A 27,712-nucleotide genomic window follows, 5' to 3' on the forward strand; every position below is an offset into this window, starting at 1 on the left:
TCTGGGAGGGAATTGCGTGTGTGGTGTGGGCTCTGGTCTGGGGCAGGGCGTTAGAGTGTGGGAGGGGGTGAAGGGGTACAGGCTCTGGGAGGCAGTTTGGGTGCAGGTGTGCGGTCTTGGTTGGGGCAGGGCATTAGGGTGTAGGAATGGGTGGGGTGGCCAGGTTCTGGGAGGGAGTTTGGGTGCAGGGGGTGGGCTCTGGGCTGGGGGAGGGGGTTGGGGTGCAGGAGGGGGTGCAGGCACAGGCTCTGGAAGGGAGTTTGGGTGCAGGGGGTGGGCTCTGGGTTGGGGTCGGGGGTTGGGATGCAGGAGAGGGTGCAGGTCGGGCTCTGGGAGGGAGTTGGGTGCAGGGGGTGGGCTCTGGGCTGGGGAAGAGGGTTGGGGTGCGAGAGCAGGTGTCGGGGGAGGCCTGTGGGAGGAAGTTTGGGTGCGGGATCTGGGTTGGGGTTGGGGGTTGGGGTGCAGGAGGGGGTGCGGGCGCAGGCTCTGGGAGGAAGTTTGGGTGTGGGGTGTGGGCTCTGGGCTGGGGCATGGGGGTAGGGTGCAGGAGGGAGTGCAGGGGGTGGACTCTGGGAGGGAGTTTGGGTGCAGGGGGTTGGGGTCTGGGCTGGGGCTTGGGATGCGGGAGAGAGTGAGGATGCAGCTCTTACCTCAGGGATCTCCCAAAAGCGACCCACACCCCCCTCTGGCAGCAGCTCCTAGGTGGGGGGTCTCTGCCCATCGCTGCCCACGGACACCACCCCAGCAGCTCCCATTGCCACAGATGGCAATGTCGGCCCTCGGGGCAGGGGCAGCGTGTGGAGATCCCCCCACCCCCAGGGCTGCAGGGACGCGCCAGCCGCTTCCGAGACTGGCAGGCCACACGGAGTGTAAGCAGTGTCAGGGTGAGCCTCACCGTGACATCTGGTGGTGAGGTCTGGCAAGTTGTGGAGAAGAACTTCAGGGGCCGATCTCATTTGCATAGGCACACCCACCCCGCCTAGAACGAGGCCATAGCTGCCCAAATGCTCACTTTGGCTGCTGTGGGATCCCCAGTGTCTCTGTTATTGGGGCAGGAAGAATAAATTGTTATTACCCTGATTATGGGAACTGTGCTGGGAACTGTACTGGGCCTTTTGTTATGATGGAGGGACTCACCATCAACTAAGTAGCACTCGCTAGGCAAGGGTCATGGGTTCCAAAACTCTGTGAATTGAGAGAGGTTGGAGACAAGTATTAATACTTGGTGCCATGGGTCCCTTGGTGATGGACTTACATGCTAATTGCTCTTCCTTTTCTCTCCACTGTGGAATCTCAGAGCTAATTTTGATTCCGTTAGGACTCTAGTTACAGGCTGCTAAGCTCATTTCGGGCTAATGGTGTCCCAGCACTGAGGCTCCCCTACTACAAGCTGACTTCACCAAAGAGCTGAACTGAGTAAGAGCCGAAATCACTGAGCGTTGTGTTAAGTAGTGGGGGAGCCTGAAGATCTATTGTGGAGAAGTTTGCGGGACGGCTGGAGTGCCTCGTGGACAGGCTGGTGGAGCAGTTCGTGGGACGGCGGGAGCTGCTGGTGGGCTGCGGAGCGGAGCTGAGCGAAGCCGTTCGTGGGGCGGCTGGTGGAGCGGAGGCCTATGGGGCTGTGGGGCGGTCAGCTTCAGATCATGTAAGGTGCCTTTTACCCCCGCCCCCATCTCCACCCAGGTTGGGAGGTAAAGCTCTGCAGATAAACTTTTGAACCTTGGGGCTGCCCTGACCAGGGACAGAGACTTTTGGGTCATTGGACTTTTGGGACTTTGGGTAATTTGGGGTTGCTGGACTCAAGAACCAAAGGGAAAGGGCATGCCCCAATTTGCTTAGGGTGGGTTTTTTTTTTTGCTCGTGGGTTGTGCTATGAATCCTGTTGGTGCTGTTTCCCCAACATAATGCCACATTGTTTCTCTCTGTTATTAAAAGGCTTTTTGCTACACTCAGACTATGTGCTTGGGAGAGGGGAAGGATTGGCTCTGGGAGGCGCCCAGCGGGAGTGGTACATATTTGTCCCAGGTCACTGGGTGGGGGCTCGAGCCGGTTTGCACTGTGTTATTGGAATGGATCCCCTAGATACTGAACCCGGTCCTTGTTGCTGCCAACTCTGACGGGCAGAAGGGTTACACGGAGCGAGGGTGGGCAGGAAGCCGCCTTAGCCCCCTTGTGCTGCCGGTGATGGCGGTGGGGGTTCCCGGGCCCTTTTAAATTGCCCGGGGGCAGCAGGTGGGGCTGGGGGAGACACTGGCCCCCGGACTTGGGTGGAGCCAGGCCCCCATGGTCTTATGTTGCTGGAGCATGGGCACCAGGGGCCCAGATGAGGCGCCTCCCCTGCGGCTGGAGGAGCATGGGTGCTAATCCACGTTTTGACGGGTTGGTTTTTGGAGGGTTAAATGAAGGCAGCCTCTGCTCTGGGCTCGCCCAGTTTCAGGGCCTGACGCTGCTTTGCACAACGATGAATCTCGGAACAGGCCAGCACTGAAATGACGGCAGAACCTGAGGAAGGAAAAGACTCTGGGTTCGTCTGTGAGCCTTGACACCGAACGGGAGCCGTAATTTGACTCGCTTTGTGGCTGCGGCCGGTAAAATGTCAGGACGAAGTCGTCCCAGTGACTGTGACACTGGGTTTGAGGCGGCTTTGGTCTTATTCAAATGTAACTAGCATGGAACACTTGTGTTTTTAAAGGTGGGTTCCCCAAGCAATCCCAAGTTGTTCTTCCCAGAGCTGGGTGATGGTGGGCAGCAGGGGATCTCCCCAGTCTGTGGGGGAATCTCTCTGGGCCCCACTGTTAGTTCTCCAGCCTTTCTCCCCCTAACCACGCACACCCCTCCCCTCTCCATTATCAATGCTTTACAGCGACCCCTCCCTCCCCCTATGGGATACAGCCTCTCGGTGCCAGAGACTGACTGGGGCTCCCCTCTGCATGGCCCCAATGGGGAAGGAAAGGGACCAATGGGGGAGGAAGAAGACGGGTAGAAGGAGTCAAATGGGGCTAAACCAGAATAGAGGAGATTTTCTTCCTGTTAAAATGGACTGGAGTCTCATTGCTGGAAAGCCACACCTTGAGTGAGGTTTGAACCGGCAGCCTTTCAATTGCCAGGCAAAGGTGCGAACCACAGAGACGGATCACGGCCGACTTCCCAGCGCTGTCCAAGGAGCCCCTGCAGGGGTGCAAGTGGTTAGTGCAAAGGGCAATATTGCTGGGGTTGTGAGTTCAAACCTTCCCTGCAGCCCTGGTTTCTATTACCCCATGGAGCTTCCCCACCTTGCTTGTCCTAATTCACATGGAAAGTGCCATGAGAGGAAGGTCTGAAATGTGGACGTTGGTGCAAAGCTTGGGACCCCCCACCAATGCTGCCATTAGCTGTGGGTGGGTTGCTCAGGGGCAGGGAGAATTGATTTCTTTGCTGCTGAGAAAGCTGACAGGACGGGTCTGTGGGCACCAGAGCTCCCCGCTTCTTCCAGCACACGCCAGGCTCTGTCTCTCCTGGAGGAGGGTCATAGAATCATAGAAGATCAGGGTTGGAAGGGACCTCAGGAGGTATCTAGTCCTACCCCCTGCCCAGAGCAGGACCAACCCCAACTAAATCATTCCAGCCAGGGCTTTGTCAAGCCTGACCTTAGAAACTTCTAAGAAAGGGGATTCCACCACTTCCCTAGGTAATGCATTCCAGTGTTTCACCACCCTCCTAGTGAAAAGGTTTTTCCTAATATCCAACCTAAATCTCCCCCACTGCAACTTGAGACCATTCCTCCTTGTCCTGTCATCTGCTATCACTGAGAATAGTCTAGATCCATCCTCTTTGGATCCACCTTTCAGGTAGTTAAAAGCAGCTATCAAATCCCCCTTCATTCTTCTCTTCCGTAGACTAAACAATCCCAGTTCCCTCAGCCTCTCCTCATAACTCATGTGTTCCAGTCCCCTAATCATTTTTGTTGCCCTTTGCTGGACTCTCTCCAATTTATCCACATCCTTCTTGAAGTGTGGGGCCCAAAACTGGACACAGTACTCCAGATGAGACCTCACCAATGTCGAATAGAGGGGAACGATCACGTCCCTCGATCTGCTTGCAGTGCCCCTACTTATACACCCCAAAATGCCATTGGCCTTCTTGGCAACAAGGGCACACTGCTGACTCATCTCCAGCTTCTCGTCCACTGTCACCCCTAGGTCCTTCTCTGCAGAACTGCTGCCAAGCCATTCGGTCCCTAGTCTGTAGCGGTGCGTTGGATTCTTCCATCCTACGTGCAGGACTCTGCACTTGTCCTTGTTGAACCTCCTCAGATTTCTTTTGGCCCAATCCTCCAATTTGTCTAGGGCCCTCTCTTTCCTATCCCTACCCTCCAGCGTATCTACCACTCCTCCCAGTTTAGTGTCATCCACAAATTTGCTGAGAGTGCAATCTACACCATCCTCCAGATCATTAATGAAGATATTGAACAAAACCAGCCCCAAGACCGACCCTTGGGGTACTCCGCTAGATACCAGCTGCCAACTAGACATGGAGCCATTGATCACTACCCGTTGAGCCCGACAATCTAGCCAGCTTTCTATCCACCTTATAGTGCATTCATCCAGACCATACTTCTTTAACTTGCTGGCAAGAATACTGTGGGAGACCGTGTCAAAAGCTTTGCTAAAGTCAAGGAACAACATGTCCACTGCTTTCCCCTCATCCACAGAGCCAGTTATCTCGTCATAGAAGGCAATTAGATTAGTCAGGCATGACCTTCCCTTGGTGAATCCATGCTGACTGTTCCTGATCACTTTCCTCTCATGCAAGTGCTTCAGAATTGATTCCTTGAGGACATGCTCCATGATTTTTCCAGGGACTGAGGTGAGGCTGACTGGCCTGTAGTTCCCAGGATCCTCCTTCTTCCCTTTTTGAAAGATGGGCACTACATTAGCCTTTTTCCAATCTTCCGGGACTTCCCCCGATCGCCATGAGTTTTCAAAGATAATAGCCAATGGCTCTGCAATCACATCCGCCAATTCCTTTAGCACTCTCGGATGCAGCTCATCTGGCCCCATGGACTTGTGCACGTCCACTTTTTTTAAATAGTCCCGAACCACTTCTTTCTTCACAGAGGGCTTGCCACCTCCTCCGAATGTGTAGCCAGACAGACAGCGCCCCCCCCCCCCGGCCTCAGACCAGCATTGCTGGAAACACAGGAGGAAGCTGGAACAGGGCACTTAACATATATTCCAGCACAGCCTTTGAAGCTGTGAGAGCACAGGTGTGCTGCTACAATGTGCCTCTGGGAACAGATACAAGGATTAAGCTCACAGCAGGCAGAGGCCCTGTGACAGACATGGCTCTTAGCCCCTACTAAATAGCTTGATGCACTCACACCAACATCCTAGGTGGGAAAATATTTACCCTGATAAAAGAAGTGTCCAGTAGTCGAAACTTATTGTTTCTCTCCTTTGCAAGTGTAAACTACTCTTGCGAAAGCTGGCGTCACCCCGACAGACCAGCCTCAATTTGGCATAAGAAAGGAGAAAGAGAATAAAGGAGTACAGAGGTATAAGTAGGGGACCTACAGCACCATGATTTTGGAGTGCTTTTCACTATCTATCTGCAGGTCAGATAAGTGACAGCCTCCCAAGGCTTCTGCAGCTAAGAGGGTCCCTACACCTTGTCCCTTATTCGTCTTTCCGCGGAATTGAGTGACCGATCCTGGCTTGGCACCGCTGGAATCGAGAGATGCAAGGAGGGTAAGAAGCACCCACACCTGATCTCCTATCTTTCGTGTACACATATTTTGAAATAGAGCTCTATACTTTGTTTTCTTTCTTTGGGATTGTGGCTTCAGTTTTGTAACTTGTTTGTGTGTGTAACATCTCTACATTTAAATAAGTAGGCACTAGCAATTTTGTAACCACATGATTAGAATCTAGCTTAATAAATTTTGGTAACCATTTGTGCATAAGCCTGACTTGTTTTCTCTGGTTTACTGTAAAGCAGCCGACACAATTAAAGAACCTCAGCCGTTTTGGCTCTAAAGCCTGGCCATTAGGTGAGAGTACTAAGAGCCTAGTGTTGAGTTGTGCCGCCTCCACGGGGCAAACTCTTGGGGCACCTGTCAGTCAATCCTGGCTGCCCGCTGCGAAGGAGCTCTGAGCTCTAGCAGTTAAAGTCACGGGTGGTTAGGACCTTGGGGCATCTGTCAGCCTAGCCCAGGCTGCCCGCCGCGAAGGGACAGTGCGTCCAAGCGGTTAAAGTCACGGATGGTATAAACGGGCATAGCTGGCACCTCACCAAACATCCTTGGCCGTCGGCTAACACAGCCCCAATGAGCCACTTGGTGTGAGAGCTCGGACCTGCCCCTGTCCCAGGGGGAGGGGGTCATCTGCGAGGGGACTGCACCACTGACCTATCAGCTCTTAACACCCAAACTTTCAGTCACTCTATCATCAGTGCCTGTGCGTGTAATTTAAACAGCAAAACCAGCATCACTGGGCTAGACCAAAGGTCCACCTATCTCTGTATCTTGTCTTCTGACAGCAGCCAGTACCAGGTGCCCCAAAAGCCACTCAACAAGGCACCACTGGGAGTTGAACCCAGGATCTCCTGTTTACAAGACAGGTGCTTTAGCCAGCTAAGCCATGGTGCCCGTCTCTGGCTAACGTATGGTGTCTGCCCACACCTGACTCCCTGCCAACGCCCCCCACGCCCGGACAAGCGTTGCTTGTGTTGGATTCTGTAAAGCAGAGAAGCAGGTGAAGTTTTGCTCCCAAGGTGTGTGTGTGATTCTTTGGACAAGTCTGCGCTACAAAATTAAGTCAGTGTAATGACATTGTTTTGCGGGGTAAAAAATTTAACCCCCCTGAGCAATGCCATTATGCCAACCTAATCCGAGTGTAGATAGCACTGGATTAACAGGGGGACTTCTTCCCACCCACTCTGTCTCCGTTGGCTGAGGCCTGCTGGTCCACCTTTCGCTCGCTCCTCTCCTCCCCCAAGGCCTCATTGCCGGCTGCTCGTGCCTCTCCGCTCCCTACCCCACGGTCTGCCTGCCACCCACACTTCTCTGCCCCCTCTCCTGAGACAGACTCTGCCCGCCACCCACACTTCTCTGAGCCCTCCCATGAGACCTGCCCAGCCTGCCACACACTCCTCTCTGTCCCCTCCCCTCACCTGCCCTGAGAACCGCTCACACCTCTCTGCCCCTCCCACGAGGCACCTGCCCAGAGGAAGTTGTGGCTCTTCAGTTTCAGGGCCTGAGCATCCTTGGCCCCAGTGGGAGCCAGGCTACGTCTCTATACGACAGAGTTATGCTGCTTTAGTTAAAGCGTTTTAATTAAGTCGTTTTTGCATGTCCACACTAGGCTGCTTGTGTCACCGGAGCGCATCCAGGCTAGCAGCTCTTGGATCGCCACAGAGAGCAGTGCATTGTGGGACGCTATCCCACTGTGCAACTGGCCGCAGGGTGCTTTGGGAAGGGTTTGCAATGCCTCGTGGGCAGCCACACGAGGCAGGTTTCTCTATCCCATTGTTCCATGGGCATCCGACTCGATTGCCAGCTGCTTTTCAGCTGCCGTGGGCATGGTGGGCAGAGAGTGTGTGTGTGTTGGGGACAGACAATGTGTGTGTTCGGGGAGCGTGTGTGTTGTGGAAGAGTGAGTGTGTTGGCACGCTGTCCCTAAGTTCAGACAGCTGCTGGAAGCAACCAGTCCTGAGTCAGGGGGAGCGGGACACCCCAGTCCTGAGTCAGGGAGAGCGGGACAGCCCCGACATCAGCCCCCACTTCCCGCACTGGCTCAGCACAGCCCAGCAGTCTCTGTCACATACACACACTCACACACACTGCTGCCTGCCTGGCTGTGTGTCAGGGTGCAGGACAAGGGGGGTTTAGAGGGCCATGGGCCCAGCACTTTTTAGCAGCCCTAAGAACGGACGACGGAGGGGGGAACAAGGTGGAGCCTTGGGGGAAGAGGCGTTCTGTGGGTGTGGCCTCGGAGGGAGGGAGGGGTGGCATCAGGGAGAAGGGGCGGTGTGAGATTGGGGCCTCAGGGAGAAGGGGCGGAGTGAGTGAGGGCTGGGGCGAAAGGGGTGTCATGGGGGCGTCACAGTTCGGATGCCGGTGGCCCCCCCACTGTAAGGAAGATTCCACCACCCCTGCTCTGGGTCCTAGGTGTGGTGAATTTGTCAGGTCTGAGACAGGAGTTGCTTGTGAATGACAGTGACCCCTTTGCCAATTGGCACCAATAAGCTTTTGTCACACATTGTGACGGGGCAAGGCAAGACGGCTATAGTTAAGTAGTGAGGAACAGGTATTTTAGCCCCAGGCTAAACAAATCCTTGGTACCATAGTAACCAAACGGCAGTTGTTTCAGGTTAATCAAGACACCTGGGGCCAATTAAGATCCTTCTAGAAAGCAGTGGAGATAGCTAGGTTGATTGGAACACGTGAAGCCCATCAAGGCCTGGCTGGAACTAGTGAAAAGCCTCCCAGTTCGTCAGTGAGGCGCATGTGTCAGGATCTGTAGGAGGAAGCCGTGCTGTTGGAGGAACCAAGCAGTGCAAATCCACATCAGGTGCAAGGAAGGAGGCCCTGAGGTAACAGCGAAGGAGATACTGAGTGGGGGCTGCTGTGGGGAAGCGGCCCAGGGAATTGTACACGTCCTATTTCCCAAAGGTCAGCTACCATAGCTGCTACTATTAGGGTCCCTGGGCTGGAGCCCAGAGTAGAGGGTAGGCCCGGGCTCCCCCCTCCCCTCCCCTCTCCTTCTTGATTAATCATGGATACTGGGAAACAGAGATTGTGCGAGGGAGGGTTGCTTCTCCTCACCTCCCTTGCTGGCTTACGATGGCTCAGTAAGCTGTGGCCCTTGCCTCTAGAGAGAGAGAAGGGCTATGTGGAGGGTCACAGTGAGCCTCTGGGGCTAGCAAAATCCACCAGGAAACGTGGGACCCATAGAGACAAGGACAGAGCTTTGTCACAACATGCACTGAGCTATACCGTCACACCCTGATATAATAGAAAGGCCAGCACAAAAAACAGAGAAAGGAACAATAAGATACTAAAATAACAATGGTTGGAACTCTCCATTTCTCTCAGTCTTTGGGTAGGTGGGTCCTAAGAGCTGTAGCTACAGTTGAGGAACCAGGCGATCGGACAGCTGGCCCAGCCCTCCATACTAGTACCTCCCTCACATATAGGGAAATGGGTCAAAATTGGAATTCATGTCATGACTAACTTCCCATAGGGGATCAGTCTGTCTCAGGCTCTGTCTATACTTCAAACACTGGAAGTGTAAGAACTTGAAAAACTTCTACAAATTGTCTCTTTGAATAATTTTGTTTTCACTAGAAATAGACTTTGAAACTAAGCAAAATAAGTTCTATTTGAAACACAAAAATTTAAAATCTATCCTGGGCCAATATTCACTTATACATTCTCACACACATTCTTCCACCCCAACCATTAGAGTGAGGTTTTCTACCAGAACGCCTTACACTACAGGGGGTAAATTAAAGCAAATTAACTTTTCAAGATCAGCTGTCACTAAACAAGACACTTTGTTTTACAAAGTGATTCAGATTATCACACAATTAGTCTCCTACTCTTTAACCAATAAATTCTTTTTCATTGGAAACAATAACATATTCAAAGAGCTCAAATTCTTGTCATATGAGTTCATTTCCTTTTAATCCCCATTGCCAACAACTGAACCTTGGCTCTAGTTCTGGTTTGTCCCAACGTAGGTCCCAACCAATTCTCTGAGTTCACATATCGCTGGTTCTTCTGCCATGTGTGTTGGTGGAAGGGGTCTCCTATGTGGGAATGTTTGCATCACGAGGAAAAAAAAATCTCTCTTTTCACACTTTTTAATCTTTCAAAGTAGGAGGAGGTAGAGGAGAAGGGATGTAAATGCATAAAACACAAGAGAAAACTGTCCTACACTAAAGGCATTTATCGGTATAACTATATTGCTCAGGGGTGTGAAAAATCCAGAGTTCAGCAATGTAGTTACACAGCCCAAATGCCCTCTGTAGATAGCGCTACGTCAGCAGGACATATAGCTTGAGGGGGCTGGACTAATGAAGTCCGACGGGAGAGATCTCTCCCATTGGCTTAGAGCATCTGTAATAGCATGCTACACCAGAGCAGCTACATGGGGGCAGCTGTGCCAACATCAGCTTTATTGTGAAGCCGGAGCATCAGACACAAAACCAGAGAATCAGGACTCAACATGCGAGTATCTGGAAGTCTGAAACTGGAACCGGACACGTTCGTTGCCTCATTGGTTACCATCATTTCCACAGCCTGAAAGTCCTTGTTTCTGTGAAAATAGAATGAATTATATTGAAATTAGAATTCATTAAAGAAATGCTACTTGAAGGGTTTGTTGAAATATAGTTGTCAAGAAGAGAAACATTAAGGAGTGTGAGACAATGGGTCCTCAAACTAATTAACTTAGAGCTCCTACTGAGCTGGGAGATTGGTAAACATTCGTATGCAAGTAAGATATGTATGTATATTTGTCAGTTTCTGCTTCCTTTTGTCTCTTATGTTAAATTGGCTTATCTGTATAAATATGTTAGCTTGAGCCTTTGCAGGGGGCTCACATATCTGTGTGCATTGGCAAAGTGCTTTGCTAATAAACAGAATGGTCTGACAAATTATGTGAGTCCTGAATCTGACTTTGACATTATCCAATGAGGCACCCAGTTTGGAATCCATGAGGAGGGAATGTCCTATGAAGCACTCTCTCTCTTTGGATCCAAATAGTGAAGGATGATTGTTCTCAATCTAACCCTGGCATGCTTTGGATCTGTAATCAGTGAGTTGTACAAACAAACAATTTTCCTTGGGGCTTTGGTCACCATAGCTTCTTTTACTGGGATGGAAACCAAGAACGGAGCGTGTACTCATTCAACCCCAGTTCTTTCCAAATCCTTGGCCTTGGTTAGGGTAAATGTACACTTCCCTGAAGTAGAATCCTTTACAAAAGCACTCAAAATCTCAGCAGTGTTAGTGAGGAATGGCTTCCTGAAACATGCCCGGCTTTTCTTTAATTTGGTGGCACAATTCCAGGCAAGGGACTGGTTACAGGCCTGTTAGTTATCAGAGCTGGAGTTTCTATTCAAAACTAGCTATTTTTCTGCAGCTATTAGATTTCCAACACTGATTTCATTTCATACACTTTTTTTAGCACCTACAAAGGATAAATTCAATAAAAAACCCACTTCTATTTCCTCAACATCTGCATCATGAAGGGGACCATTCCCCATGCCATAGAATTAGTTAGGTTATTTAAAATTTTTTTAGTAACCTAGCATCCCCCATAATGGGGGACAAAACAGCCCCCTTGCCAGAAGTGGCTTTACCAATTGATGGAACCTGGGATTTAAACTCCAAATGATCACACGGTGCTTGGGATCAAATTCCCCTTCCAGGTTTTTGACACTTTCATCTCCAGGCATAGCGACTCTGATATAGGATTAAAGAAGTCAAAGCATCGTCTGATGCATCGTGATAATGCTCTGTGTTTATCCACTTGCCCAGCATCTTCCTGCTGAGAATTCTGCTCCTCTTTCTCACATGCCATCGCATCACCTGCTGCGGTAGAGACAGAAACCTCAAACAGGGATGGAAAGGGGAAGGCCAACGAAAAGAAGTGCTGGAGACAGGTCAAATAAAAGCAGGAACTGAACTCCTCCAAACACTTCCCCTAACTGGGAGAGAGGAGGGGATCAATTCAGCCTTCACATCCCATCAAATTCATGGGGGGAAGGGAGGAAGCTACTGCCTGATGTCTGCTAGGATCTACAGGAAGCCATGAGCTATAGTTACCCTGAGGTTATGACCCCTGCTCGGGACAATAATGAACTGAGTGACCTCCCAAGGGCTTCGTAGGGCAGCCCAGATGTTTCCTTCAGGCACTTACAGATTCTGAGTTGGTTTCATGTTTCCTCACCTTTGCAGGGAGCTCTCAGGGTCTGTCTTTCCTCTGAACCCTGGAGCTCTGAGACCCATGGCTCTTCCCCTTCTTCCAGCTGGGAAAACACATCAGGTTTGGAAATGGGAAACCCTGCTCAGATGAAAGAAAACAAAGGAGTTCAGGTGACTGCATAAGACTTTGTCATAAAAAAACAAAACATTCTATTAATTTCACTTCAGTGCTTAGTGTGACCTGGTGTGCCTTGGGGAGTCCTGACTGAAAACGCAACTGAGGGGAACTGAGGGGCAACTGAGGGGAAACAGCTGTTCAACCAGTCAAGATTGCACTGTGGTTAATGTCACAGACACTCAATTTCAAAGCATCTCCTAAAACACAGAGAAAGTAAATCCATGTCCCAGAAGTTGAAGACTCCAGACAGAGGACAAGTCTCCCTGGAACTGCTTCTTGCAGAGAGAGAGAGGTCCAGACACAATGAGAGAGTCCTGGGGAAGCTGGGAACACTAAGAATGGGCTGGTGGGGTTCAGTGGAGAAAGGGAACAGGAAGGGCAGGGATATCACTGAATGCAGGATCTCAGCAGTCCTAGATGTCAGGATAGCACCTAGTGCAGCCCATTGGAAAACATAATCCCAACTATACATATAAAATGATGGGGTCTACATTAGCTGTTTCCACTCAAGAGAGGGATCTTGGAGTCATTGTCGATAGTTCTCTGAAAACATCCACTCAGGGTGCAGAGCCAGTCAAAAAGCGAACAGGGTGTTGGGAATCATTAAGAAAGGGACAGATAATAAGACAGTACATAACTTGCCTCTGTATAAATCCATGGTACGCCCACATCTTGAATATTGTGTGCAGATGTGGTCGGCCCATCTCAAAAAAGATACATTGCAATTGGAAAAGGTTCAGAAAAGGGCAAAAAAACCCGGACTAGGAGTATGAAACAGCTTCTGTATGAGGAGAGATATGTAAGACTGGGACTTTTCAGCTTGGAAAAGAGACAAGAGGGCATATGAGAGAGGTCTATAAAAGCATGTCTGCTGTGGAGAAAGTAAAGAAGGAAGTGTCATTTACTCCTTCTCAGAACACAAGGACTAGGAATCACCCAATCAAATTAATAGGCAGCAGGTTTATAAGAAACAAAAGGAAGTATTTCTTCACACAACGCACAGTCAACCTGGGGAACTCCTTGCCAGAGGACGTTGTGAAGGCCAAGATTATAATAGGGTTACAAAAAACAAAAAACATCATGAGAAATCTACCGAGGACAGGTCCGTGAATGGTTATTAGCCAGGATGGGCAGGGATGGTGTCCCTAACTTCTGTTTGTCATAAGCTGTGAATGGGTGACAGGAGATGAATCACTTCATGATTCCCTGTTCTCTTCATTCCCTCTGGGACACCCGGCGCTGGTCACTGTCGGAAGACAGGACACTGGGCTAGATGGACCTTTGGTCTGTCCCAGTGTGGCCGTTCTTAAATACCAGGGAACCTAGTGAGTCCAGTGCAATGGGAGGGAGTAGGAAAATCCCTGGGTGTGGAGAATATTGGGAAATTAGAAACTATCATTCAGAAGCAACAGACTCTAAATAGTCTAGAAAAGCAGAATGTGAAAAATAAGAATCGGGGTCATGTGACTTCAGGAATGAGGGACTCAAAAAACCAAGTCTGCAGAGAAGAGAGATTGTGGCTATTGCACATGCGGATGAGGGGAGCAACTCTCCAGGTCTCAAGGATTTTCACCAGCAACCGAGGCCATTGTCCCATGCACGGGGCAATCCGGAGCAGTGAGGAGTTGTGTCATCTGTAATCCTGGCTGAGTTTCAATGGTCTGCTGCTGGAGCTCCCTTGTCTGGATTCCTCCAGCCAGCATTCAAGGTCTGTGTGATCAGTAACCCTGGACCAGCCGCTCTGACCCCAGCAGCCTGCTTCTTACACCCCAAGCACTTTCTGGTCTGGGTGGAGAAGGCTCAGGGTTTGAGAGAAGGCCAGGGGTAGGAAGCTTCTGTTCGTTATGCTGGACCTAACCCCCCGTTTTACTTGTGCAAACAGGAGATATTTGACACTGTGCGATTCTGCTCCTGTGCTCTCTTCCCACAGCGTTCTGCAGCAGGGGAGGGTCTCTGGTCGTGTGTGTGTCACTGGCATGCTGGGGTGATGCTGGAACAGGACAGAGCAGAGGTGGCATTGTGGGGGTGGCGTGAACCTCATCTCTTCAGTTCCCCTTCCAAGAACCGAGGAGACAGGAACCCTTACCCAGCGAGGTCACATTCTCACAGGTCTCCTGCATGACGTCTCTGTAGAGGGCTCTCTGAGCGGGGTCCAGCAGAGCCCCCTCTTCCCTGGTGAAATACACAGCCACCTCCTCGAAGGTCACCGGCCCCTGAAAGAGCCAGAGCCCCACACTCAGGACCTGCTGCCCCACTCACAGCCCCACTATTCACGGGGGAGAGGAGCCAATCAAACGGAAACTCTGGGTGGACCGCAGCCAACAGAGTCCCACCCCCACGCCACTCAGACCACCCAGGAAACACCAGGGTGAGGGGGCGAAGAGACACCCCTCCTCTCTCCCAGCAGATCCATCACACACCTACTAGCCACAGACTGATACCGGAGATGCTGCCCCGAGCAGAGTCTAGGGAGAGATCTCTTGTAGGAAGCCCAACACCCTCCTCCTTGTGAGGAGCTGGATATGAGGCAGGAGAATCTCCCCTAAGCCTGACTGGTGGCTTCCCCCTTCATATTTAAAGGCACCCACTGGTTAGTTGGGTCAGGCTCCAGCACTAGGAGTCTGGTCCTTTTTCCCAGCCCCATCTACGTGCGTTATTTTCTGTTCACCAAATTGGAGCATTTCCACCTCCGAACCTCATGGGTCTGTTCCAAGAATCTAGGCCACTTATTAAACAACTCCCAGCAGGTCTGCCACCCCCTGGTCTCCTCCCTTTCTCCACCCTGTGAATTTCCTGTCCCCGCTCCAACCTCCAAACCAGACGGTGAAAACCTTCCCCTCTCCCGTGTATTTGCTATCCCTCTCCCTCCTGCAGGAACAGATCAGAACCCCCACAATAATCCCTACCTGAGCTGGCTCCCCTGCAGCTATGTCGCTCCCCTGTCCCATGGGAGGATGGGATGAACCGGAACGAAACGTGAGCGTCGTTCTGCAGCCTGATCGGGCGAGAAGGGCCGTTGTGGAGGTTTGGGAACGGGCATTAGTTCATTTCACATCACGGTTCCCCAGGCTCTTTCCTTGCAGAGCGAGATCCGAGATTCTGCCGTGCTGAGAAAATGCTAAAAGAAAAGGAGTACTTCTGGGACCTTAGAGACTAACCAATTTATTTGAGCATGAGCTTTCGTGATCTACAGCTCACTTCATCGGATGCATACCGTGGAAACTGCAGCAGACTTTATATACACACAGAGAATATGAAACAATACCTCCTCCCAACCCACTGTCCTGCTGGTAATAGCTTATCTAAAGTGATCATCAAGTTGGGCCATTTCCAGCACAAATCCAGGTTTTCTCACCCTCCGCCCCCCACACAAATTCACTCTCCTGCTGGTGATAGCCCATCCAAAGTGACAACTCTCTACTCAATCTCTGGATTACAGCAGAGACCTGGCCCCTCCTGCCAGGCTAAGCCCACAGACACACTTTTAACCTCTTTTCTCTCTCCCGCATCCCAAAACAAAGTATCTGAACGCAATCCTAGAAAAAAGCAGAACCAAAGGAGTCCCTTTCGAGGATTCCCTCTGACACTGACCCCACGGCAGCCACACCCCAGCAGGAGGGACATGGAGTCAGGAACTGGGTTTTCCTCTCTCTCATCCTCGTCTTGTCCACAGGAAAGTGATTCTCCCCACAGTGCAGTAATACATCTGTCTGGGCAGATGAGAGAGCTGGAAATCTCTTTCAAAACTCTTTTATCCCACGGACCCTGTCAGTCTCTCTATCTCCTTTTCCCTGTGCCCTCTCCATGCCTGTCTGCTAGGAAACTCTCATTCCTGGGTTGTTTGCTCCCCCATGGCTGGATTTGCTCCTGCAAATGGCAGGAAAAATGGGGTGGGGGGCTGTTACTGTAGAGTCATTTTATAGTCCCTCACTGCCTGCCTGGGATTTCCCCATTGCCTGCCTAGGACCCCCACCTGCCCTCCAACAGGATCTGCCAGCCCATTTCCCTGGGACCCCCTCCTCCTCCCAGCAGGACCCCCTGACACTTTACAGGAGGACCCCTCACTCTGCGCCAGGGACCGCCCCACCACAGCTCTGTGCACTGGGCATGGCAATGGTCCCAGGAGCCAGCTGGGCAATCCCAGACAGAGCCCCTGGCACAGCACCAGGCAGCGTCTAATCCCCTGCCCCACCTGCCCAAGAGACCCCCACCCCCACTGGTCTGCAGCCAACAGGCCCCCAGCCATACCCACCTCCAGGACCCATAGCCTTAGGGCTGGGCACATCAGAACTACTCCCCGAAACCCCAAACCCTCCAGAACCCACTAACCTGACTAGGGTCCCCCCTGCCCAGCCACCCAGAGGCCTCCCCCTACCACAATGCCCCTTCAGCTCCCGCTGCAATCTCCCCACACAGACACCTGCCCCCCCCAGGAACAGTGTTCCCTCACAGTGTCTGGTAAGTGTATAGAAAGTTATCACCGCCCCCTGCTGGCCAGTCACACAGGCAGGGGGAGCCCGGGGGGACGCCTCTTTAACAGGAGAAGGGAAGCCATGGAGGGCCAAAATAAGTAAGAAATTTCCATACTCTGTCACGAGCAAATAATGGCCACCGTGGATCCACCCCAGAGTTGGCTACATCTTTGCACTGCGGGAAGCCCCCCCTCACGGAGACCCTTTGTCATGGGGTTTGGGATATTTCTGAACCACGCTGCACTCAGAGGGACCTCCTCATCCCGTGCCAGCTGGAGAAAAGAAAAGGGTCCAGCCAAGTCTCCTGTTACCAACTGGGATCCACCCATCCCCCAAACAGGGGGAGGCCCCTGGCTTTGATGGGTATTGAATCTATGGCTAGTCTCTTTTATCAGCAAACATTTTTAACAGAGAGAAAGGAGGGAACAAATGATTCTCAAAGGCGAGGGAAAGATGATCATTGTGGCAGGGGGGTTAATTTCCCAACCAGGATGGAGAAGGACTCAGGGCGACAGGTTCCCCCCAAAGAAGGACAAGTTGCTAGGATTTAGAGACATGGGGAACAGCCCCAAACCCAAGAGGATTTTTAATTGACATTTGATGATGACATCGTAAGAGGGAAAACTGAGATTTGAGATCAGTGTTCAGAAATGAAAGAGAAAGGGTGGAAATCTGAGGGATTTTGGATCCATTTATGCAAATTATAGAGAGGAAAGTGGAAAATGAGAGGGATTTTATAGCAGTTGTTGATAGGAGGTAAAAGGTGAGTGTATTTCCCACCACTATTTGGTGAATGAATAGAGCGGAAATGGGCAACATTGGCAAACGTTTGAGATCCATATTCAGGAATCTGAGAAAAGGTGTAAATCTGAGATTTTCGTCGTAATTTATAATTACAGAGACAGGGAAAGCTCTCAGGGGCATATTCAATTAGAAGTAGACAACTAGAGTAAAAGTGAGGCAAACTTTTTTTATCAATCTTTGAGACGTACAGAGAAACGTGTCACAAACTACGCAACTGAGAACATGGGATAAACGCCAAGACCGGGGCGGGGGGGATTTTATGTGGCTATTAAATAACGAGCTGGAAAAGGCGGGACCGTTTGTCATAGAAAATCCAGCCTGTCCAATACATAAACAGAAAGTGATGGTCCACCCCCCGGCTCCCGTTCACCTGGGCAGCAGGGAGCCCTCTGAGGGGCTGACTGAAGGGGGCGGGGGGGGGAGCTGGAGGGCTCCCTGGGGGCGGGGAGGGGGCGGTAGTGGGGGATGGGCAGGTGGGGGCTGGGGGCAACGGTGCGGAGTTGGGGGCATCAAGTGGGACTGGGAAGCCGGGATTGGGGGCAGCCCCATGGGGGACACGTCCCCTCCCTTCCCCGCCCCGGCAGAGACCCGGCGTCTCCTCCCACCCCCACGCCGGGGCAGCAAGGTTGGGGGATGGCTCCAGGCTCCAACTTCCCACCGACACCGGGACAAATCGCTGCGGATAAAACGGGGGGAAGGAAATCCCGCCCCCACCCCATCCACCCACCAACCACGGAAGGGGAGTTTCAATGGACATGTGAGGAGGAGGGAGAGACGGGGGGGGGATCAGGGGAGAACAGAGAGCGGATCAATGGGGGGGTGGGGGGGAGTTTACAATCACGTGGGAGCTACCGAGAGGGAAAAGGGGAAAACCGGGGGGCATTTGTGCCCGTGGGGGGGGAGGGGATCCAATTAACTCCCCCGCCGCCCCCCACTTCCCCCCCGGGAATTTCCTGGCTGCACAGAGACAGTTCAAACCCCACCCCCCGCAACTCCGGCTTCTCCCCCCAACACCCCCCAAGGGACCCCGCCCGCCGGGCCCCAGTCTCTGCCCCCCCCAATCCCAGCCGTGCCGGGGGCAGAGAGTCACTTCCCTGCCCCCCCACCAGCGCTCCCCCCCCCGCGGGGTCTCCCACTCACCGGGTCGGGGGCGGGCAGAGCCAGGGGCTGGTCCCAGCTGGAAAAAGCCCCCCCCGGCCGGGCACGGGGGGGTTAATGACGGGCCCCCCCAGCACAGACCCCGGAGGGGAGCCGCAGCTGCTCCTCCGAGAGACCCGACACGAGGCAGCGCCTGGGGGCGGGGCCTGGAGCAGACCGGGGGCGGGGCAGCGTCTGGGGGCGGGGCCTGGAGCAGACCGGGGGCGGGGCAGCGTCTGGGGGCGGAGCCCGGAGCAGACCAGGCGCTGCCTCGTGTCGGATCTGTCGGAGGAGCAGCTGCGGCTCCCCTCCGGGGTCTGTGCGGGGTGGGGCCCGTCATTAACCCCCCCGTGCTCCGGTGAGTGGGAGACCGCTGGGCGGGGGGGGGGGCAGGAAAGTGACTCTCTGCCCCCCACCTGCCCATCCCCCCCCCCTCCGCCCCCTCCCCGCCCCCAGGGAGCCGTCCACCTCCCCCCCCCCGCCCCCTCCAGTCAGCCCCTCAGAGGGCTCCTTGCTGCCCAGGTGAACGGGGGCCGTGGGGGGGGGACCATCACTTTCTGCTTATGTATTGGACAGGCTGGATTTTATATGGCAAACGGTCCCCCCTTTTCCAGCTCGTTCTTTAATAGCCACATAAAAGCCCCCCCGGTCTTGGCGTTTATCCCATGTTCTCAGTTGCGTAGTTTGTGACACGTTTTCTCTGTACGTCTCAAAGATTCCTAAAAAATACCCTCAACGTTATTTAATAGCCACATAAAATCCCCCCTGGTCTTGTGTTTATCCCATGTTCTCAGTTGCCTAGTTTGTGACACGTTTTCTCTGTACCTCTGTACCTAAAAAAGTTTAGGGGTACTTGTGGCAGCTTAGAGACTAACCAATTTATTTGAGCATGAGCTTTCGTGAGCTACAGCTCACTTCATCGGATGCATACCGTGGAAACTGCAGAAGACATTATACACAGAGACCATGAAACAATACCCCCTCCCACCCCACTGTCCTGCTGGTTATAGCTTATCCAAAGTGATCATCAAGTTGGGCCACTTCCAGCACAAATCCGGGTTTTCTCACCCTCCGCCCCCACCCCCCCCACACACACACAAACTCACTCTCCTGCTGGTAATAGCTTATCCAAACTGACCACTCTCCTTCCAATGTGCATGATAATCAAGGTGGGCCATTTCCAGCATAAATCCAAGTTTAACCAGAACGTCGCCCTGAGTCCTTCTCCATCCTGGTTGGGAAATTAACCCCCCTGCAACAATGATCATCTTTCCCTCTCCTTTGAGAATCATTTGTTCCCTCCTTTCTCTCTGTTAAAAATGTTTGCTGATAAAAGAGACTAGCCATATATTCAATACCCATCAAAGCCAGGGGCCTCCCCCTGTTTAGGGGATGGGTGGATCCCAGTTGGTAACAGGAGACTTGGCTGGACCCTTTTCTTTTCTCCAGCTGGCACGGGATGAGGAGGTCCCTCTGAGTGCAGCGTGGGTCCAGAAGTATCCCAAACCCCATGACAAAGGGTCTCCGTGAGGGGGGGGCTTCCCGCAGTGCAAAGCTGTAGCCAACTCTGGGGTGGATCCATGGTGGCCATTATTTGCTAGTGACAGAGTATGGAAATGTCTTACTTATTTTGGCCCTCCATGGCTTCCCTTCTCCTGTTAAAGAGGCGTCCCCCCGGGCTCCCCCTGCCTGTGTGACTGGCCAGCAGGGGGTGGTGATAACTTTCTATCCACTTGTCAGACACTGTGAGGGAACACTGTTGCTGGGGCGGGGGCATGTCTGTGTGGGGAGATTGCAGCGGGAGCTGAAGGGGCATTGTGGTAGTGGGAGGCCTCTGGGTGGCTGGGCAGGGGGGACCCTAGTCAGGTTGGTGGGTTCTGGAGGATTTAGGGTTTCGGGGGGTAGTTCTGATGTGCCCAGCCCTAAGGCTATGGGTCCTGGAGGTGGGTATCGCTGGGGGCCTGTTGGCTGCAGACCAGTGGGGGTGGGGGTCTCTTGGGCAGGTGGGGCAGGGGATTAGATGCTGCCTGGTGCTGTGCCAGGGGCTCTGTCTGGGATTGCCCAGCTGGCTCCTGGGACCATTGCCATGCCCAGTGCACAGCGCTGTGGTGGGGCGGTCCCTGGCGCAGAGTGAGGGGTCCTCCTGTAAAGCGTCAGGGGGTCCTGCTGGGAGGAGGAGGGGGTCCCAGGCAAATGGGCTGGCAGATCCTGTTGGAGGGCAGGTGGGGGTCCTAGGCAGGCAATGGGGAAATCCCAGGCAGGCAGTGAGGGACTATAAAATGACTCTACACAAACAGCCCCCCACCCCATTTCTCCTGCCATTTGCAGGAGCAAATCCAGCCATGGGGGAGCAAACAACCCAGGAATGAGAGTTTCCTAGCAGACAGGCATGGAGAGGGCACAGGGAAAAGGAGATAGAGAGACTGACAGGGTCCGTGGGATAAAAGAGTTTTGAAAGAGATTTCCAGCTCTCTCATCTGCCCAGACAGATGTATTACTGCACTGTGGGGAGAATCACTTTCCTGTGGACAAGACGAGGATGAGAGAGAGGAAAACCCAGTTCCTGACTCCATGTCCCTCCTGCTGGGATGTGGCTGCCGTGGGGTCAGTGTCAGAGGGAATCCTCGAAAGGGACTCCTTTGGTTCTGCTTTTTTCTAGGATTGCGTTCAGAGACTTTGTTTTGGGATCCGGGAGGGAGAAAGGAGGTTAAAAGTGTCTGTGGGCCTAGCCTGGCAGGAGGGGCCAGGTCTCTGCTGTAATCCAGAGATTGAGTATTTTCTCAGCACGGCAGAATCTCGGATCTCGCTCTGCAAGGAAAGAGCCTGGGGGAAGCGTAATGTGAAATGAACTAATGCCCGTTCCTAAACTTCCACAACAGCCCTTCTTGCCCGGCCAGGTTGCAGAACGAAGCTCATGTTTCTTTCTGGTTCATCCCGTCCTCCCATGGGACTAGGGAGCGACATGGCTGCAGAGGAGCCAGCTCAGGTAGGGATTATTGTGGGGGGTTCTGATCTGTTCCTGCAGGAGGGAGAGGGACAGGAAATACACGGGAGACGGGAAGGTTTGCACCGTCTGGTTTGGAGGTTGGAGCGGGGCAGGAAATGCACAGAGTGGAGAAAGGGAGGAGGCCAGGGGGTGGCAGACCTGCTGGGAGTTGTTTAATAAGTGGCCTAGATTCTAGGAAGAGACCCATGAGGTTCAGAGGTAGAAATGCTCCAATCTGGTGAACAGAAAATAACCTACCTAGATGGGGCTGGGAAAAAGGACCAGACTCCTAGTGCTGGAGCCTGACCCAACTAACCAGCGGGTGCCTTGAAATATGAAGGGGGAAGCCACCAGTCAGGCTTAGGGGAGATTCCCCTGCCTCATATCCAGCTCTGGGAGTGGCTAAGTCATTATGCAATGTAACCCATTTTCCCTTGTTTTTTCCTGCCCCCCCCCCCTCCGACGTTCTTGTTAAACCCTGGATTTGTTCTGGAAATGGGCCACCTTGATTATCATACACATTGTAAGGAGAGTGATCACTTTAGATAAGCTGTTACCAGCAGCAGAGTGGGGTGGGAGGAGGTATTTTTTTCATGATTTGTGTGTATATAAAAAGATCTTCTACACTTTCCACAGTTTGCATCCGATGAAGTGAGCTGTACCTCTCGAAAGCTTGTGCTCAAATAAATTGGATAGTCTCTAAGGTGCCACAAGTCCTCCTTTTCTTTTCACAAGGAGGAGGGTGTTGGGCTTCCTACAAGAGATCTCTCCCTAGACCCTGCTCAAGGCAGCATCTCCGGTATCAGTCTGTGGCTAGTAGGTGTGTGATGGATCTGCTGGGAGAGAGGAGGGGTGTCTCTTCGCCCCCTCACCCTGGTGTTTCCTGGGTGCTCTGAGCGGGGTGGGGGTGGGACTCTGTTGGCTGCGGTCCACCCAGAGTTTCCGTTTGATTGGCTCCTCGCCCCCGTGAATAGTGGGGCTGTGAGTGGGGCAGCAGGTCCTGAGTGTGGGGCTCTGGCTCTTTCAGGGGCCGGTGACCTTCGAGGAGGTGGCTGTGTATTTCACCAGGGAAGAGTGGGCTCTGCTGGACCCCGCTCAGAGAGCCGTCTCCAGAGATGTCATGCAGGAGACCTATGAGACTGTGACCTCGCTGGGTAAGGGTTCCTGTCCCCTCGGTTCTTGGAAGGGGAACGGAAGTGATGAGGTTCACGCCACCCCCACAATGCCACCTCTGCTCTGTCCTGTTCCAGCATCACCCCAGCATGCCAGTGACACACACACGACCAGAGACCCTCCCCTGCTGCTGAACGCTGTGGGAAGAGAGCACAGGAGCAGAATCGCACAGTGTCAAATATCTCCTGTTTGCACAAGTAAAACGGGGGGTTAGGTCCAGCATAACGAACAGAAGCTTCCTACCCCTGGCCTTCTCTCAAACCCTGAGCCTTCTCCACCCAGACCAGAATGTGCTTGGGGTGTAAGAAGCAGGCTGCTGGGGTCAGAGCGGCTGGTCCAGGGTTACTGATCACACAGACCTTGAATGCTGGCTGGGGGAATCCAGACAAGGGAGCTCCAGCAGCAGAACATTGAAACGCAGCCAGGATTACAGATGACACAACTCCTCACTGCTCCGGATTGCCCCGTGCATGGGACAATGGCCTCGGTTGCTGGTGAAAATCCTTGAGACCTGGAGAGTTGCTCCCCCCATCCCCATGTCCACTAACCACAATCTACCTTCTCTGCAGACTTGGTTTTTTGAGTCCCTCATTCCTGAAGTCACATGACCCCGATTCTTATTTTTCACATTCTGCTTTTCTAGACTATTTAGAGGCTGTTGCTTGTGAATGATAGTTTCTAATTTCCCAGTGTTCTCCACACCCAGGGATTTTCCTACTCCCTCCCATTGCACTGGACTCACTAGGTTCCCTGGTATTTCAGAATGGCCACACTGGGACAGACCAAAGGTCCATCTAGCCCAGTGTCCTGTCTTCCGACAGTGACCAGCGCCGGGTGTCCCAGAGGGAATGAACAGAACAGGGAATCATGAAGTGATTCATCTCCTGTCACCCATTCACAGCTTATGACAAACAGAAGTTAGGGACACCATCCCTGCCCATCCTGGCTAATAACCATTCACGGACCTGTCCTCAATAGATTTCTCATGGTGTTTTTTGTTTGGTTTTTTTTGTAACCCTATTATAATCTTGGCCTTCACAACGTCCTCTGGCAAGGAGTTCCCCAGGTTCACTGTGCGTTGTGTGAAGAAATACTTCCTTTTGTTTCTTATAAACCTGCTGCCTATTAATTTGATTGGGTGATTCCTAGTCCTTGTGTTCTGAGAAGGAGTAAATGACACGTCCTTATTTACTTTCTCCACGGCAGTTTTGATTTTATAGACCTCTCTCATATCCCCCCTTTGTCTGTTTTCCAAGCTGAATAGTCCCGGTCTTTTTAATCTTTCCCCGTACAGAAGAGTTTCATACCTGTAATCATTTGGGTTGCCCTTTTCTGAACCTTTTCCAATTCCAATATATCTTTTTTTGAGATGGGGCAACCACATCTGCAGGCAGTGTTCGAGATGTGGGTGTACCATGGGTTTATATAGAGGCGATAAGATATTTTCTGTCTTCTTATCTATCCATTTCAGAATGATTCCCAACATTCTCTTTGCTTTTTGACTGCTGTGGCACACTGTTTTGATGTTTTCAGAGAACTGTGCCCAGTGACTCCAAGATCCCTCTGTTGAGTGGAAACAGCTCATTTAGAGCCCATCATTTTACATGTGTAGTTGGGATTATGTTTTCCAATGGGCTGCAATATGGTGCTATCCTGACACCTAGTCCTGCTGAGATCCTGCATTCAGTGATATCCCTGCCCTTCCTGTTCCCGTTCTCATAAAAGAAGAAGAGCATCCAAATGCGTGTTTACCTTCATTCCCTCAGCGGTCCTCATGGGAATCCCTGATCGGTTTCAAAGTGTATTAAAACCTTTCTTAAAGGGTTACCTCTTGGTGGTTATCAGGTCCTGTGAGTTTGTAGCCCAGAAAGACCCCCCTCAGTCAGCTCAAACTCAGCTGTTTATCCCCCAAAAGTCTGTCGTCTTCAGTCTCCTGAATGAGGGTGACTCCCTTTCTGCATTGGGTAAAGCTTCAAAAGGTGGAGCTCTGCATAACCAGCCTTGAGATCTGGCATTCATCACCCCGTAGCGATACCAGCTTGCACAGGAAACCCATCCCGCAGCCCTTCCTGGTATCATGTGGCGCATCTCGGCATCATAGTCTGTGAAGAATTCATGCTTTCAAGGGCTGGCTTAGATATACAGATAACAGTCATAATTAGGGCAAGAGTTTGCAGGCAATGAAAACAGAGTAATTGACAAACGTAAGCAATATCTAATCCTTTAAAGCCTGAAAGTGCCTTGGGGGGAGGGGACAGGAGCCGGCTGTGTGGGGGCGGTGGGGCTCAGATACTGGGCATTGAGAGACTAGAACCAGCTCTGCGTTGGACAGATGGGGCATGAACCAGCTATGTACAGGGGAGATGAGCAGGGGAGAGGTCCTGTTGACATGGCCGCGAGCAGCTGTGAGTGTCATCCTCTCTGCAGCATGATGAGAGAGCCTGGCGTCCCACTGCCGATCCCAGACTTGTATGAGGAGGGAAGAAATTGGCATCAAGTCTCAACCGCAGCCAGCCTGTGCCCTGGGGAGGAGACGGGTGTCTCCAGGGAGAAATCTGGGGGATTGTGACCCTGCATGCCCCACCCACCCTCTGATCAGCAATTCCGGATATTAACGGTGATTCCAGAAACAAAGAGTACTTTTGGGAAAAAATGCAGTCCTAGCGACAATTTCTGGAAAACACTGGCCCTGGTTGTAACATTAAATCCGATAATCTCAAGATCTAGGCCTGTGTTGATCAGATCTGCCACTCTGCCTTCACGGAGTTCACTCTGCTGCTGGGTTCTACCCCTTCCCCCATTCTGTGTCTGCCTTGTCTATTTAGATTTTAACTTCTTCAGGACACGGGCCATCAACGCTTCTCGGTTTGTACTGTGCCTAGCAAAATGAGGACCCACTGTTAGTTGGCCCTTAGGCACTAAGGTAATGAATATGATTTATAATAATCATCTCCTGGCACTTTGAGCCAAGGAAGCCGGCCTTCGGATGTTACTACTTAAAAATGAGCTGGGCTTAAAAGCATGGAATATTCTTTGTGACAAGTATCCCACAAATTCCACTGACCTCCCTTGTTTTCTTTGCCTTGAGCAGGGTTTCCAGTTTCCAGAACTGATGTGATCTCGCAGCTGGAACGAGGGGAGGAGTCGTGCGTCCCAGACCTTCATGGCTCTAAGAAAAAAGTGCTCCCGAGAGCTGCCTGCATAGGTGAGGCATTGGTTAAACCAACCCCAAAACTGTCGGTGAATACAGGAAACATTTGGGATGCCCTACAAAGACCTTGTGAGCTCTCCAAGTTCAGGATTGTTCCCTGCAGATGTAGAATCGTTAGGCAGAGGTCACTCATGGCTTCCCACCTATCCTGACTGACAACTGGCAGCAGGTCCCTCCCCAATCTCGCTGTCCCCTGAGATTTCTTCTGAGATACGGACCCAGAACTGATCCCTTCCTTTCTCTCCTCTGAGAAGGTTTAAGGGAAAATCAGCTCCTGATAGGTTTGATCTGTCCTGTACACATTTTGGTTCCTTCATCCCTTTTCCCATTCTTCTCTCTGAGATTTCCTTTCTCTCTGGCGCAGGCAGAGACTTATGTCTGGATTCTCTCGGTCTCCCGTCAGGTGTTGGGATGATGAGTGAAAACGAGGAGGAACCCCAGCAGGAAGATGCTGAGCGAATAGAAGCCCATGGGATGTTGTCAGGAAGGTCCAAAGGGAATGATTCTGGGAGCTGTGCACACCCAGAAAAAACAAAAGCCTGTGAGAGTCAGCAGAGGCCAGAGGAAAACTTCGGTAGCCGGTCAGACCTTATTACACGTGAGAGAATGAACTTGGAAGGAACATCCTACACATGCCTCGAGTGTGGGAAAAGCTTCAAAGGGAGCTCGGACCTTCTCAGACATCAGAGAATCCACACGGGTGAGAAACCTTACGCATGCTGTGTGTGTGGGAAATGCTTCAAGCAGAGCTCGCATCTCATTGCACATAAGAGAATCCACATAGATGAGAAACCTTATGGCTGCCCTGAGTGTGGGAAACACTTCAAGCAGAGCTCACACCTTATTACACATCGGAAAATCCACACGGGTGAGAAACCTTATGGTTGCCCTGAGTGTGGGAAACACTTCAAGCAGAGCTCACACCTTATTACACATTGGAAAATCCACACGGGTGAGAAACCTTATGGATGCCCTGAGTGTGGGAAACACTTCAAGCACAGCTCACACCTTATTACACATCGGAAAATCCACACGGGTGAGAAACCTTACGGATGCCCTGAGTGTGGGAAACACTTCAAGCACAGCTCACACCTTATTACACATCGGAAAATCCACACGGGTGAGAAACCTTACGGATGCCCTGAGTGTGGGAAGCACTTAATTGACAGTTCATCCCTCCTCTCACATCAGCGAATCCACACAGGGGAGAGGCCCTACACATGCTCTGAGTGTGGGAAAAGCTTCAATCGGAGCTCAAACCTGATCAGACATCAGCGAATCCACACGGGAGACACACCCTACACATGCTCTGAGTGTGGGGAACGCTTCCGTTATAGCTCAGCCCTTACCACACATCAGAGAATCCACACCGGTGAGAGGCCCTACATATGCTCTGAGTGCGGGAAAAGCTTCAATCAGAGCTCTACCCTAATCACACATCAGAGAACGCACACAGGAGAGACCCCCTACATGTGCTCTGAGTGCGGGAAAAGCTTTAATCGGAGCTCTCTACTGACCACACATAGAAGAATCCACACAGGTGAGAAGACTTATGGATGCTCTGAGTGTGGGAAACGCTTCGATCGGAGCTCATACTTTATCATACATCGGCGAATCCATACGGGTGAGAAACCTTATGGATGCCGTGAGTGTGGCAAACACTTCAATCAAAGCTCAGCCCTTATCACACATCAGCGAATCCACACAGGAGAGAGGCCCTACACGTGCTCTGAGTGTGGGAGAAGCTTCAATCAGCGCTCAACCCTTATTAGACATCAGAAAATCCACATGGGAGTGAACTGTAACAAATGCCTTGACTAGGGCTGGCCAAAGGTATTTT

General features: G+C 52.0%; 1 protein-coding gene, 1 long non-coding RNA gene and 1 other non-coding gene across 3 annotated transcripts in view; 1 reads left to right on the forward strand and 2 right to left on the reverse strand.

Annotated features, from left to right (window-relative positions):
- Positions 1-27,712, forward strand: part of LOC140904802 (uncharacterized) — a 491,655-nt gene that overhangs the window by 106,973 nt on the left and 356,970 nt on the right. Inside the window, 1 exon segment of the mRNA XM_073327146.1 lies at positions 26,555-27,646. Within this exon segment, the coding sequence (XP_073183247.1) occupies positions 26,555-27,646 (1,092 nt within the window).
- TRNAT-UGU (transfer RNA threonine (anticodon UGU)) lies at positions 6,552-6,625 on the reverse strand. The gene has a single exon. It is a non-coding gene; the product is annotated as a tRNA-Thr (tRNA).
- LOC140904805 (uncharacterized) lies at positions 10,049-14,261 on the reverse strand. The gene is made up of 3 exons (XR_012156657.1): positions 14,176-14,261; positions 11,937-12,050; positions 10,049-10,298 (listed from the first exon to the last, which is right to left on the reverse strand). It is a non-coding gene; the product is annotated as an uncharacterized lncRNA (long non-coding RNA).

The sequence above is a fragment of the Lepidochelys kempii genome, unplaced genomic scaffold, assembly GCF_965140265.1.
Source record: "Lepidochelys kempii isolate rLepKem1 unplaced genomic scaffold, rLepKem1.hap2 scaffold_78, whole genome shotgun sequence".
Lineage (NCBI taxonomy): Eukaryota > Metazoa > Chordata > Testudines > Cheloniidae > Lepidochelys > Lepidochelys kempii.